Source organism: Oryx dammah, unplaced genomic scaffold, assembly GCF_014754425.2.
Source record: "Oryx dammah isolate SB20612 unplaced genomic scaffold, SCBI_Odam_1.1 HiC_scaffold_2, whole genome shotgun sequence".
NCBI lineage: Eukaryota > Metazoa > Chordata > Mammalia > Artiodactyla > Bovidae > Oryx > Oryx dammah.
The window spans coordinates 31,034,866-31,048,474 of NW_024070186.1; the positions used below are offsets into that span (position 1 = coordinate 31,034,866).

General features: G+C 33.4%; 1 protein-coding gene across 4 annotated transcripts in view; it reads left to right on the plus strand.

Moving 5' to 3' along the window:
- TRPC1 (transient receptor potential cation channel subfamily C member 1) overlaps positions 1-13,609 on the plus strand; it is a 59,486-nt gene that overhangs the window by 20,409 nt on the left and 25,468 nt on the right. For 2 of the 4 annotated variants that reach the window (XM_040234136.1, XM_040234141.1), the window contains exons 3-6: positions 254-355; positions 4,205-4,407; positions 9,229-9,360; positions 10,838-11,033. In XM_040234136.1, the coding sequence (XP_040090070.1) occupies positions 254-355; positions 4,205-4,407; positions 9,229-9,360; positions 10,838-11,033 (633 nt within the window). The remainder of the gene's footprint in view (positions 1-253; positions 356-4,204; positions 4,408-9,228; positions 9,361-10,837; positions 11,034-13,609) is intronic. The other 2 variants (XM_040234147.1, XM_040234157.1) reach the window with 1 other exon arrangement.

A 13,609-nucleotide genomic window follows, 5' to 3' on the forward strand; every position in this document is an offset into this window, starting at 1 on the left:
CCACTACCAAGCATTCATTATTTGATCAGCTCAAGCAGTGAAACCAGGATAAAAATGTGTGTGTTGTGGTACACAGAAGTATTGCTAAAGCAAGCAAATGTTATATTTGGATAGTCTAAATTTTTAAAAATTCAGTATTACTGTATATAATACAGTTTAAATTTTCAAAAAGAAATAGTTTTCTTTATGAATTAGTAAAAGTAGTTTACCTTTTTCCCTCCATTTTCATTTTTAACTTTTTTTTTTTTTAAAGTCCGCAGATGCACTTTTGGTGGCAATCGACTCTGAAGTAGTGGGAGCTGTTGATATACTACTTAATCATCGACCAAAACGATCATCAAGACCAACTATAGTAGTTAGTACTCTTAAATATTTATTAATTTGAATTTTTAAACCAAAGTAGATCTGCCCCATTGCCATTTTTTCTTCCCCTCCAATTTACTTCGTTTTATAGAAATAGATTTTTTTTTCCTCTGTAAAAATATTATGTTAAGTAGACATTTGCAAGAATAACTAATATTGCTCTCAGGAAACCTAAAAATTCATGATATTTCTAGAATTTTGTTGATGCAATCCAGTATTTTTAGTTTGGAACATTCTGCAGGTTAAGTTGAAAATACAGATCAGTTTCCAGTTGGATTTTAGCTTTAAGTATAAACAATGAAACCATAAAACTGGAAGAAAATGTAGGTGAATATTTAACTGTTTGAGAGGGAAGGACTTTGAACAAAAATCACAGTAGCACAGCCTTTGGTTGTGTAGAAGTTAAACTTCTGAAATCAAGACCTCAGGAAAAATTAGAAAGCAGATGGGTAACTTTCAAAAGGTATTTTTAGCATATATCTCAAATTCATAATCTTAATATTAGAAGAATTGATGCAAAACTTAAAAATCAATAAAAGATGTAGAAAAATCTCAAAGTGTGAAATTATAATCTTATTAATAATTAAATATGAGATGCCAATTTTTGCTTATCAGATAGCAAAAATTGTTTAAAAAGTAATAACCATTGATAGCAAAGGAGTAGTACAGTCTCATACACCACTGGAAGGGCAGGTAGTTTGAAAAATGGTTTGGCAGGAAGTGTCAATAACAAGAAAGATGTTCATATTCTTTAAACTATCACTTCCTCCTCTAGAAATTTGTCAAGGAGATGGTCAGAAATGTAGACAAAAATGTTACTTGTAATCTGATTTGTAGCAATGAAAAAACCATGTGACATAATCTAAACACCCCAAAATAGATATGAAAATAAATAACTACCTGTATATTAAAATAGTATTTTAAAGGAATAATTAGGAACACCTAACATTCTAACATTGGTACAGAATGGTAAAAAATGAGAATAGTAAACTGTATATATAGTATTATCTGAGCTTAAAAATATGCATAGAAAAGGAATTGTATGGAAATATGCAAAATGTTATATAACAGCAGTCATCACATTACCAAATTAAGGATATTGTTTTCTTTATTGCTTTTGTGATTAAGAAGATAGTCACTAATAATGCAATAAATTCTACTGTAAAAATGAGATATTTGCTGTGTATGTATCAAAATGTAACAGTTATAACATTCATTATTGGTGAGGATATAGTGAAATAATCAGTAAAAATAATTTCTGGGAGTGTTGTAAACTGACTATAATCAGAAGAAAAATATTGTTTAAGAAAGAATTATAAATTGATTGCAAATGATCTGCCATTCTCTTGAGAAAGATGAGAAGCTCCCCTAAATTAAATACTTTATCATATATTAACTGAAATATTTTTCCCTCATTTAAACTATGACAAAGTTTGTGTAAGCGTAATTTTCTCCCAAGGATAGTTCCAGCTAATTTTAAGTGGTAGCAAGCAACCAACAGTGTAGAGAAAAAAGAGCTAATAGTATAGCTCCTGTTCAAAAGATCAGAAATGTCTAGAATCCTATTCAATTTTCTGTCACCCGTCCTCCAGTTACTAGTATATTTTGGTATCCCTACCTGTTCAACCTCCTAACCTCTTAACCCATTTACTCCCTTAAGGAGGTTGAGTGTAGAGTCCCAGGGTATTGGAGTAATTGACTGATACTATTTCATCACCATTACCACTGCCAATTGAATTTCGAGTTATAAGGCCAGGCAGTCCTCACCTACTCAGTAAGAGAACACTTTTTCAGTATCTCTAACAAAAAAAGGTTATCCAGCCTTTGCTTTGAATACTTCTAGTGACAGCAACATCACTTTTTAACAGGTTGATTACCTCTAGACAGGCAATGTCAAGTATTTTTATATACTTTTAAAATTTGTCATCTCAGTGAATTCATTCTATATTCTTGGCTTATCAAAATTGTCTTTTGATAAATTTTGACTTTCAAATACAGGTTTCTTTTTTATAGTATATAGATTATATTTTGTGCAATGAAATTAGGGATTTTAATCATCTATCTCTGTTTTTCACATAGTTAAGTATGTTTCATGGGAAAAATAAGGACCATTATTTTTGTAAGAGATTAAATATGACTTCCTCCTCTTTATAACCTCTTCTTTTGTAAATAGGGGGAATGGAGTAAATTTTTATAGATTTCTCTGTAATTTTTAAATAAATTCATTAATTTGAAGACCCCAATAAATAGAAGGGAAGTATGTAAACAAACTATTCATAAAAGAAGGAAAAAAATAAGAATGTCAGAAAATAATAAAATTTACCAGTAATCAAAGAAAAGTAAATTAATATTCATGATAGTTTTTTCTCTCATAAATTGGGAATGATCATGCCCAGTGCTGATGAGTAAATCTTAGTGTGTGGGCACATTTCTGTATTATTAGTAATATAAACTATTAAAAGGTCTTGATAATACGTATCAAAAGCTTCAAAATTGTTCATGATCTATAATTCCACTTAAAGGGTTTTATGTTAATGAGATAATCCTAAAGTTTGAAAAAACTGTATTCATAAAGATGTTTGTGACAGTATTATTTATAGTAGCAAAATAAAATACCTTGAACAGAGAATCTATGAACTTCCTTAAATTGCATGTAAAGTTCTGTACAAAAAATTTTTTTCCAAAAGAGTCTTTGTTATAGCTTCCTTGAAGTTGCCCTTAAAAGCAGGTGTGGTGGCAAAAGGGTTAAAAACAAATACTGTAAAATGTTTTAAGGTAGTAGAAATATGGGTATTTTTATTTCTGCTTTTGTATATTTTTCAGGTTTTTTATAATGTGTGTACTAGTACAATGTTAGTAAAAATTACAAAAATTAACTGTGAACTTGATGAGCTTATACTATGGAATCAAACAGCTCACAGGAAAACATCTATGAAAAAGTGATAAGTATTAGAAAGAATATACAATAGTCATAATATAGTCAACCTTATTTACTTTACCTGGCTCTTATTTACTGATGTTTCTTTCCTCGTGTTATGCAGTCCCCAGGCATGAGCCCATGTAGTGAAAGGAGCTCAGGCTCCAGAGGACCAGACACCGGGGTTCTAGCTGTACTTTACCACTCTATTGGATAGCTCGGGCACATTAACTTCTCTGAGCCTCAGTTTCTTCATGGAGATTATAATGTTCACTTTTGCAGGCTATTGTGGGGATTAAATGAGATTATAAATGCAAACTGCCTAATGGTTCCAGGAGCTATGATTGTTGGTGTTTTTGTGCATTTGTAACAGGAAGTAGTATAAGTGGTGTTTGAAAATATGTAGAGAATTATACAAAATGAAGAGTGCCTCCTATTTTCTTATTCTTTACAAGTAACTTCATTGCTATCAGTGTGGCAAGGTTTTGTCGTAGAGGTGGATTTAAAATTTTTTTTCTCATGCCTATATACTTTGCCTATTTTTAACACTTCTGTTTTCCATTATATTCTCTTTCTAAAATTCTTGTTCTTTATCCTTGTCGTGCATGTTGCCATAATCTTGTGAAAATGAAACACTTTTTCCTAAAGTATTTCTCCAGATATCCACACTTCTTCGTTAGGAAAACAAAACTCTGGCTATATGAATATTTCCTAGTGAAGATTTTGTCTGTCATGATCATACTGCATTTACTAACTAAAGTTGTTTTGCAGTTTCAAAAAAGATTTTAATCCTAGTAAAATGTGATTATATTTCTCAAAATAATTTTTATATTCTTGTGTCTTTTGTTCATTACATTCTTTAGATAAATGTTTTTTTGATGTCACAAGTAAGAACTTCTGGATGTTTATATAAATATTTTTCAGAAACTAATGGAGAGAATTCAGAATCCCGAGTATTCAACAACTATGGATGTTGCACCTGTCATTTTAGCTGCTCATCGTAACAACTATGAAATTCTTACAATGCTGTTAAAACAGGATGTATCTCTGCCTAAGCCCCATGCTGTTGGCTGTGAATGTACATTGTGTTCTGCAAAAAACAAAAAGGACAGCCTCCGACATTCCAGGTCAGAAAATTAAGATTTAAATTAAGATGTGTGATGCAGTAAGGTATATGTCAATATAGTTTTTTATCATTGTTCTATTTAGATTTTTAAGAAAGCTGGTATTGCAATGAGTAATGAAAGCCAAACTTCTAGCTGCTTTGCTTAATACAATGAGTTCTGTATTTTAAAGAAGTATTTACTAAATGATGAATAGGCAGGAAAACTTTCCAGATTATGAATAAGGTTTATCTCATAATTCTGCTGGTCAGCGATAGGGTCACTATTAGAAGCAGGGTTTATTAATCTAAAAGAATTTCCAAGTAGTGGAAGGGATGAAGATAACTATTTCCTATCTTATTTATAAGAAAATAAATATTGTTGCCTGTCTAACTAAATACTCAGCCTGTTATGCCTCTTTGTCCCCTCTCACACAATATTTAAGTCTTTTTCTCTTCCCATTCTCCCCAGTCAAAAATGTTAACAACTGAGGGGTGAATGAACTCAAGAAAGTATCTCTTCCTGGACAGGTTGAGCAAGATCACACATATGCGTGTGGTATAACGTATGTGGTTTTGGGCTAGACTTGAAAATCTCATTTTCAGCATACCCTTTATGTATATATTATCTTTACAGTGGTCAGATGTAGTTGAGATAGTGTCAGATAAAGCATTTACTACAGTCCCATGCCATCTGTTGTCACTGTTTTCTAGTTGAGGCTTCTTATACAGTATGTGTGAAATTAGCTTTAAAGCTGTGCGCCATCTACTTTACCTCATTCCTCTCCTTAAGAACAGATCTTTGTTGGATCAACAGATAGTCACAAAGCCATAAATTGGAAAAGTCTCCTAGGAATCAATTTAATGTTTACTTGCAGAGATTGTACTGAAATTTTTTTCTATTTTTGAGTCTCTTTTCCAATGAGATCTATGTTTCTCTTTGATAAGATCTGGTTGATAGTTATGGCAATTTTAAAAATAATTTTATTTATTTGTTTTTGACTGTGCTGGTCCTCGTTGCTACGCGTGGACTTTCTTAGTTGCGGGGAGCAGGGGCTACTCTCTAGTGCACGGGCTTCTCATTGTGGTGGCTTCTCTTGTGGAGGCTTCAGTAGCTGCGGGATGTGGGCTCAGTAGTTACTACTCACAGATTCTAGAGCAACAGGCTCAGTAGTTGTGGCGCACAGGTTTCGCTGCTCCATGGCATATAGATCTTCTTGGATCAGGGAATTAACCCCTGTCCCTTGCATGGGCAGGCAGATTCTTTACCACTGAGCCATTAGGGAAGCCCAGCTATGGCAATTTATCTGACTTTCTAGTTTTAAAATGACTAGTCTATGAGAAATTCCCTGGCAATCCAGTGGTTAGGACACCACGCTTCCACTGCCAAAGGCAAAGTTTCAATCCCTGGTCAGGGAACTAAGTATTAAAATCCTTTATTAATGTTAAATATAAATTATTTTCCAATAGTATGCTTACATGTGTAGTAAGCATTTGGAGATAGGGTTTGATGCTGGAGAGAACACGTTGTTTTGATTTGAGGTGTGAAAAAAAGCTTGTTCTGAAAGCTTTTAGAGGAGCTGTGGCTTGAGCTCTGTGTTTAAGTATGAATAAAAATTAAAAGGTAAAAGGCATTTTACACAGTACATGAATGTGGTTTATTTAGGGAACTGCAAGTGGTTTGGTATATTTGTTGAAGGCTTTGAGAGAGTTTGTTATTGATGTTCGAGAAAACAGTTATAGCAAATGTCAAAAGAGCTCTGACTAAAGTCATTTTCAGGAACTGCTAAGCAGAGCTGCAGGAGAAAAGAAAGTTAACCAAGAAAGAGACGGGTAAAGGTTTCAGGGAACTGGAAGAGAGACAGTCTGTATTTGTGAGATACTGGTTTTTAAATTTCAGAGATGGTGCAGTGCTAGGTGATACAGTCTTTCCATTTGTAACAACATGGTCAGACTCTGAGAGCTTTACGCTAAGTGAAACAAGTCAGATGGAGAAGGACAAATACTGTATGTTTTCACTCGCTTGTGGAATATAAAGCACAAAAAAACATTCTATGGATTAGCTGGGGAATGCACTCAAAGTTGCAGCCATTTCTTAAGAGTTCCTTGTCTTTTTCATCAGACTTCCTGATGCTCTGCACACACGCCTAATTTTTTAGTCGCCCAGGAATTTGTGGAGACTTTGTATATCTTTTCTCATTTCCAAGATCTCCCTATTAAATTTCTGTTTGGTCCACTGTTTCCCTCACCTCAACCTGCAAACTTGGTCTTACAAAAAGCTGCAGGTTTTCCTTGGTCGTCTGTACTAAGTCCAGTCCTTTCAGCCAGCAGAGCTGTAGGTTTTTACTTCCCAACTAATTGATTTATACCTCGTTAGCACAAAGGTAGAGATTTACCAGTTTCAGAATGGAAAACTACAGTTCTCCTTAAAGGAACTGAAGGCAGAGATAATGGATGTGGGCCTTAGGCAAGGCCACAGGTTCCAGCCATTCCTGCCTGAAGTTCTGGTAGTTTTCCAGTAATTGATTCTCAATAGATAATTTTGAGTGACCTGAAATAGTTGATTTTTTTAAAATGATTTTATCCATTTTATGCATATTTTTGTACAGTAAAATTATTGATCTGTTTATATTCCACCATTACTTTTGATAGTGTTTTGAATACCAAAATGACAGATTTTATTTTATTTTCATTTACTGAAATATAGTTGATTTATAACATGATACTGATATTAGCTATACACCAGTGTGACTCAGAGATGCACATATGTACATTCTTTTTTATATTCTTTTCTTTATGGTTTATCAGAGGGTATTGAATATAGTTCCCTGTCCTCAACAGGAGGACCTTGTTAATCCATTCTACATATAGTAGTTTGTATCTACCAACCCCAAAATCCCAGTCATCTTCCCCCTTACCCCCTTGTCAACCACAGATCTATTCTCTATGCCAAAAATGACAGATTTTATAAAGTGGTGCAGCCTCATTATTTTTCTGATTCTATCTAATTGCTTTCCATACTATGGCACTTAATTGTTACACAGCCACTTGTTTGCCACCAATACGAGCAGTTTTTCTGTGCATTATGTCCCTAATCCATATTTTTAGATATGATAATGTAGGCTAATACAAAAGTCATTTTTACAAACAACCTGCTAAAATTGATTACCATAAAAAATTACTACAGACATAATGATGGAAACAAATTAGTTGCTTGATTGTATATATTTTTTCTTAAGTTTTTGGAACAGTTTTGGTATAGACAAATACCCCTTTAGAAATCCTTACTTAAGATAAAATAATTGTACTTGTTTATTAAATAGCTAGATCACAGTTGGATTTCATAAATATTGTTTTCTTAAAATTGCATTATATAGCACCTATTTTTGTGTCTAAGACATGAGACTTAGCAGTTAAATAAGGAATAGTTCAATAAATTTATTTCATAAAAGTTTTTAATTTCTATACAGAACAATTTCTTTGCAAAGTGAAAAGACAAACAACGAACTGGGGAAAAGTATTTAAAACACTTCTGACTAGACAGAGGGCTAATTTCTTTGATATATAAAGAGATTTTAACAAGTTGATGAATTTTTTAAAAAATCACCAGAAAAATAGGGAAATACAAATGAACAGATAGTTTACAGAACTATAATGAAAAGCAAACATAAAAGGATGCTTAAGCTTTTAGAGAAATCTAGAGTAATACAACTCTTAAAATTCCATTTTTCTTCCGTTAGGGTGGCAGCATGACCATGTTGGGGGGAAATGAGCGTTCCTTATTGTTTGTGCTTTGGAAACATCTTCCAAATTTTAAGATACACATGCCATTTTATCCAGCAATTCTGAGTGTGCAAAGGATATATGAACTAAAGAATAATCATTGTTACATTATTAATTGAAGTAAAAAATTAAAGCAACCTAAATTCCATTAAGTTGGACTGCCATCAAATGGAAAACCATCCAGTTTTAGGAAATAATGAGGTTACTCTGTATGTAGTGACATAAGAAATAATTGTCCCTGTATATAGTATGTCTGAGTACTTTTGTGTATGACTAGAAAATATCAGGAAAGATTTTTCACAATTCTCTGAAATGTGACTATCTTTGAGGAGTAGACTTGGTGGAAGGAGAAAAATTGCAGAGCATTATGTTTCTAAACTGCTTGCTTTTTTTTAAAGAAATAGGCATATATTAAATTTTTATTTAAAAGTAAGAATATATAATAGTTACCAAATTTTAAATTAAGAATTATATGTTTATAAATGAAAGAATAATAGCAAAACTTTTTTGATTTGGTTCCTGTTGGATATTGAATATGAACATTAATTAGCTCATGGAAGGTAAAGCGAATACTTTTAGGTAGAAATTAGGCATAAATGAATGATTTTATTCTTAAGATTTGAAAATGTCTTTCAAAAATAACCTGATTGAATGAGTCATATATTATATATATGTAGCATATTAAAGTAAATTTATTGCTGGGGAAGGAAAATTTAATAAGCATCCATATATTCAATTAGTTATTAGCAGATTTCATTTAAAGTAATACTAAGTTCAGGAATAGAAATTTTTAAATTAAATTGAAGGATACAGAGTTTTAAGTCTATGAAAAGAAATACTAAAACGATTTCTTTAAAAGCAATGGTATAAAATTTTTCCATAATTGTATCTCAGAATATTTATTTTTAAGTCTTTCTTTTTGTAGGTTACTTTATAATAATTATATTATGTTTTATTTTCTTTTAATTTTATAATATTTTAAATTTATGAAAATTATAGGTTAAAATACTAATCACATGTATATAATAAATATTTTACATAATAGAATCAAATTTTATCTCAGGTTTCGTCTTGATATATATCGCTGCTTGGCCAGTCCAGCTCTAATAATGTTAACAGAGGAGGATCCAATTCTGAGAGCATTTGAACTTAGTGCTGATTTAAAAGAACTAAGCCTCGTGGAGGTGGAATTCAGGTGGGAATGAATGGAAATTGTAAATTATCTCTCTTTTTTCCAGAATATTTTCAGCATGAGTTTTCTCATAGGCCAAATTATCACTTAATGTTTATTTACATTTGATCCAAAATGACCAGGCCTTTCTGCCACATACTTAGGATTTTCCTTTTCTCTCAGTGGAACAGATCCTAGTATCACTTAGGTCACTCTTTCCCCATCTTCCCTCTTCCACTCTTCCACCCATGCTTAAATCCCTACTTTGTTCAATGTTACCAGAGGCATTCTAGGGCAATGTGAAGAATAAAGGGAATGGTAGCCATAAACAAGAGCAAACTTGCTTATAACTGCTCTCTTTCCTCATTCTCAGATTCTATAACCATCCTTGGAGTCCAACCCTTCATAACTTTCAGAAGCATATTGAATGCTTTTTTGTATGTCAGGTACATTTCACACACCCAGACATTGTCCCATTTCACTGTTCAGTGAGATTTTCTAGTAGGAGAAACATAACATGTAGACATAAAACTAATTAGATAAGACTGTAATTAAATTCTTAGACTAAGAAGTAGATAATACTTTGTTAAAGAAATACAACTAGTTATTCTACCAAACTTAGGTAGTTTTGGTTATGTAGTAAATGCAAAGAATAAATGAGAAAATGTTAGCCAATAAGGAAAAGTTTTTAATTCTTTGAGTTATAACTTTATGCAGCCAATTCATGGAAAACCCAATTGAAAACACTGAATAAAAAATTAGTTTCTGAAATCTGATCCCAATTGTTTCATAACTATTTCTAACTTTATTCTTAAGTTGTTCCACTCAGGCTTAAGCTTAACATAATTGATATTTTATAAAGAATTATCTATTAAAACTTCTTAGTTTCTCACAAGTGACTTAGGCTTGCCTTTAATAAGCAGGTAAGTCCTAAGTTTCAAGGAATAGTGACTGTATAACTAGGAATGTTTCAGTGTTTCTTTCTAACTTGGATTTTGTTCAAAGGAGCATCTTAAAAATGAAACAAAATACTATTTTGATATCAGAAGTAGTATAAACACATTTCAAACTATCATTGAAAAAATTTCTGGTTAAAAATCATATAATAATATTTATTGGATAGCATCAAGATATTATCTATTGTTTAGATAAATAATATAAAAGAAAGCTTTATACAGAACTTATAGAGAATAAAGGCAAATGAGTTAAATGAAGAACTTGTTGAAAATATTATCAGAATTTCTAGGAATATCAATATATATGAGAAAACACTGTGCTCATCTGAGATTATCAGTGTGAATGCAGAGAACATAATTGTGTTACCGTTTTCCCCAAAGCTGTGGGGGATTTATGTACCAGTAGGTTCCTTTGCCAGCACAAAATGACCTCAGATGTTGTGTAGCAGTCGGAATTAAAATGTTATCGAGTAATATTTCTAGTGAAAACACCTTAATTAGAAGATGGAAGTGGCATTTTTAATAATAGACTGTACACTTTGCAGAAATGATTATGAGGAACTAGCCCGGCAATGTAAAATGTTTGCTAAAGATTTGCTTGCCCAAGCCCGGAATTCGCGTGAATTAGAAGTTATCCTAAACCATACATCCAATGACGAGCCTCTTGACAAACGGGGATTATTAGAAGAAAGAATGAACTTAAGTCGTCTAAAACTTGCTATCAAATATAACCAAAAGGAGGTATGAAGTTTTCTGTGATATATTTAAACTATTTCCTCCACAGTAGTCTAGTGGCTCAGGGCAAAGGCTTTGGAGCAATACATCTACATTGAGATCCTAGTTCTGCTTCATAAAAGCTGTGTGTCCTTGGGAAAGTTATTGAATCTGTCTGAGCTTTAGTTTTAAGAATTAATTAAGGATATGCATATTTAAAGAGTTTAGTACAATGAATATTGCGTTTAAGCAAGTACTCAATAAATGGTAGTTGCTATTATTTTTAACAATAATAATAGTATGGATATTAATATAATCCTTTTTGCTAAATAGTAGCTATCTATGCAGGTAAGATTTTGAATAGTAAATGCCTTCCTAATGCAGTTTCCACCTTGTGTTTTGTCTGTTACAAATTTATATTATTAATCTAGTTATAAATAGTCCTTTCTACAGATATAGGGCCTTTCTGTTTAAAAATAAAATTTTCAGATATTATGTTCCTTATTCTTATTTGTTAATTCATTGTGAAACCCAAAGGTGGAGAGACGTATGCTATGATAACTAAGTTGAATCTGGCTCTTCTGGCATCATCCCTTCCTATTAAGGGAAATACCTATTTCTACTCCCCATACACTCACATGCATATGATTCAGGAACTTGAAGAAGGAAGGTATGCATTTTTAATTTCATTTTTTGAGATAACTTAATAGACATGGATATTTATATGCAGACAATGATGTTCAGTTGGGGAGTGCTGGTGTATGATACTTCTAAATTATTGCTTCTAAGACCCATTATTCTTATTAACAACATAGATATTGGAGTAAAACTTGCTTATCACAGTTATGGGCTTCCCTGGTGGCTCAGACGGTAAAGTGTCTGCCTGCAGTGCGGGAGACCTGGGTTCGATTCCTGGGTTGGGAAGATTCCCTGGAGAAGGAAATGGCAATCCACTCCAGCACTCTTGCCTAGAAAATCCCATGGATGGAGGAGTCTGACAGGCTACAGTCCCTGGGGTCACAAAGAGTCGGACACGACTGAACGACCTATGGTAGAAGGCAAGATATAGGACCTTTGGTGCTCGGAGCAGAGTTTTTTATTATGTTGGTTGACAGTTTGAGCCTCCAAATAGCTTTGTGACTTGAGAGATTGATATAGGAATTTTAAGATGTTACTTTAAGATTACCTAGATATTATATTTCTCATCCAGATCTCTGGCTTCAAATGCTATACTTTTTCTAGTACTCTGAGGTTTCTTACTTAAGGTAGAGCATTCATAAAAAATTAAGTATAAGAATTTGGATCCAGGTAGCTATAAGATGATAAATCAATAACATACCTATGTGGCTTAAGAAGAAAATACAATGTTAACATGTATACCTAAAAACAGAGAACTCTGATATAATCTTCCTCTAATATACATTTGAGTAGATCTTATGTTTATTTTCTTTTGTGTTCCACAACCTAAAATAGACATGAAATAACTAGAAAATGACAGAAAAGATATAGCAAAATCAACTTAAGTGATTGGAAAAAGAATCTCAAAGAAAGGTGGAAAAAACCAAGATTATCCTGGTAAGGGGAGAAAAACTAAGGAAGTTTCCTAGTGACATATATATATATCCCTGAAGAATTCAGAGGATAACCAAATGTCCCATTCTAAAGAAGACTGCTCAGTGTGCGCAGTCACTTCAGTCATGTCCGCCTCTCTGCGGCCCCATGGACCACGGCCTGCCAGACTCCTCTGTCCATGGGATTCTCCAGGCAAGAATACTGGAGTGGGTTGCCGTTTCCTCCTCCAGTGACAAAGTGTGAAGTGAGTGAAGTGAAGTCGCTCGGTCATGTCCGACTCTTTGCAACCCCATGGACTGTAGCCTACCAGGCTCCCCCGTCCATGGGATTTTCCAGGCAAGAGTACTGGAGTGGGTAAAGAAGATTAGAGAAAAGGAATAAGGAGTAATGGTAATACTTTTAGTTGGGAGGAAAATATTCTGTAATTTAAAAAATGAATGAAATATAAATTAGTTTTTTACATTGGATTTCTAAATATAATGAAAGGGAAAGATAGTATTTTCTCAGATAGTTGATAATATTTTGTTCTGGTGCTACATCCTGAATAGCAAACTGCCTTGATACTCACGTGGCATAAAACAATACTTCATAGTCATTTTGTGATAATTTCATGATCATTTTATTATGCTTTTAAGTTTTGTGAGGTCACAAACCTCTTGAGGTCAAGAATTAGGAAAGGGCACAGCAAGATTGATTTGTCTCTGCTTCACCATGTCAATAATCTCAGCTTGGAGGTTTCTTCACTCATATGCCTGGTGCTTGAGCAACACCTGAGGTCTCAAACAGGGAGCTCTGAGTGGGCAGGATGCTCAGTAGGCTGGGTCCATTGAGGGCAGTCCTCCTGAGAACTCAGGACTGGAACCATGGAGGAGCATGGCCCTCATGGTGCGCTGGCTGCAAGATGGTCTGAGAAGCCTCTGAGGGTTAATCAGAGTGGCTACATGTAGCCTCTGCTTCTTTGTAGGCTGGTGGCTTCAGGGCAGTGGGACGTTTTATATGCCATCTTTTGGCTCCAAGACCAAGTGTTTCCC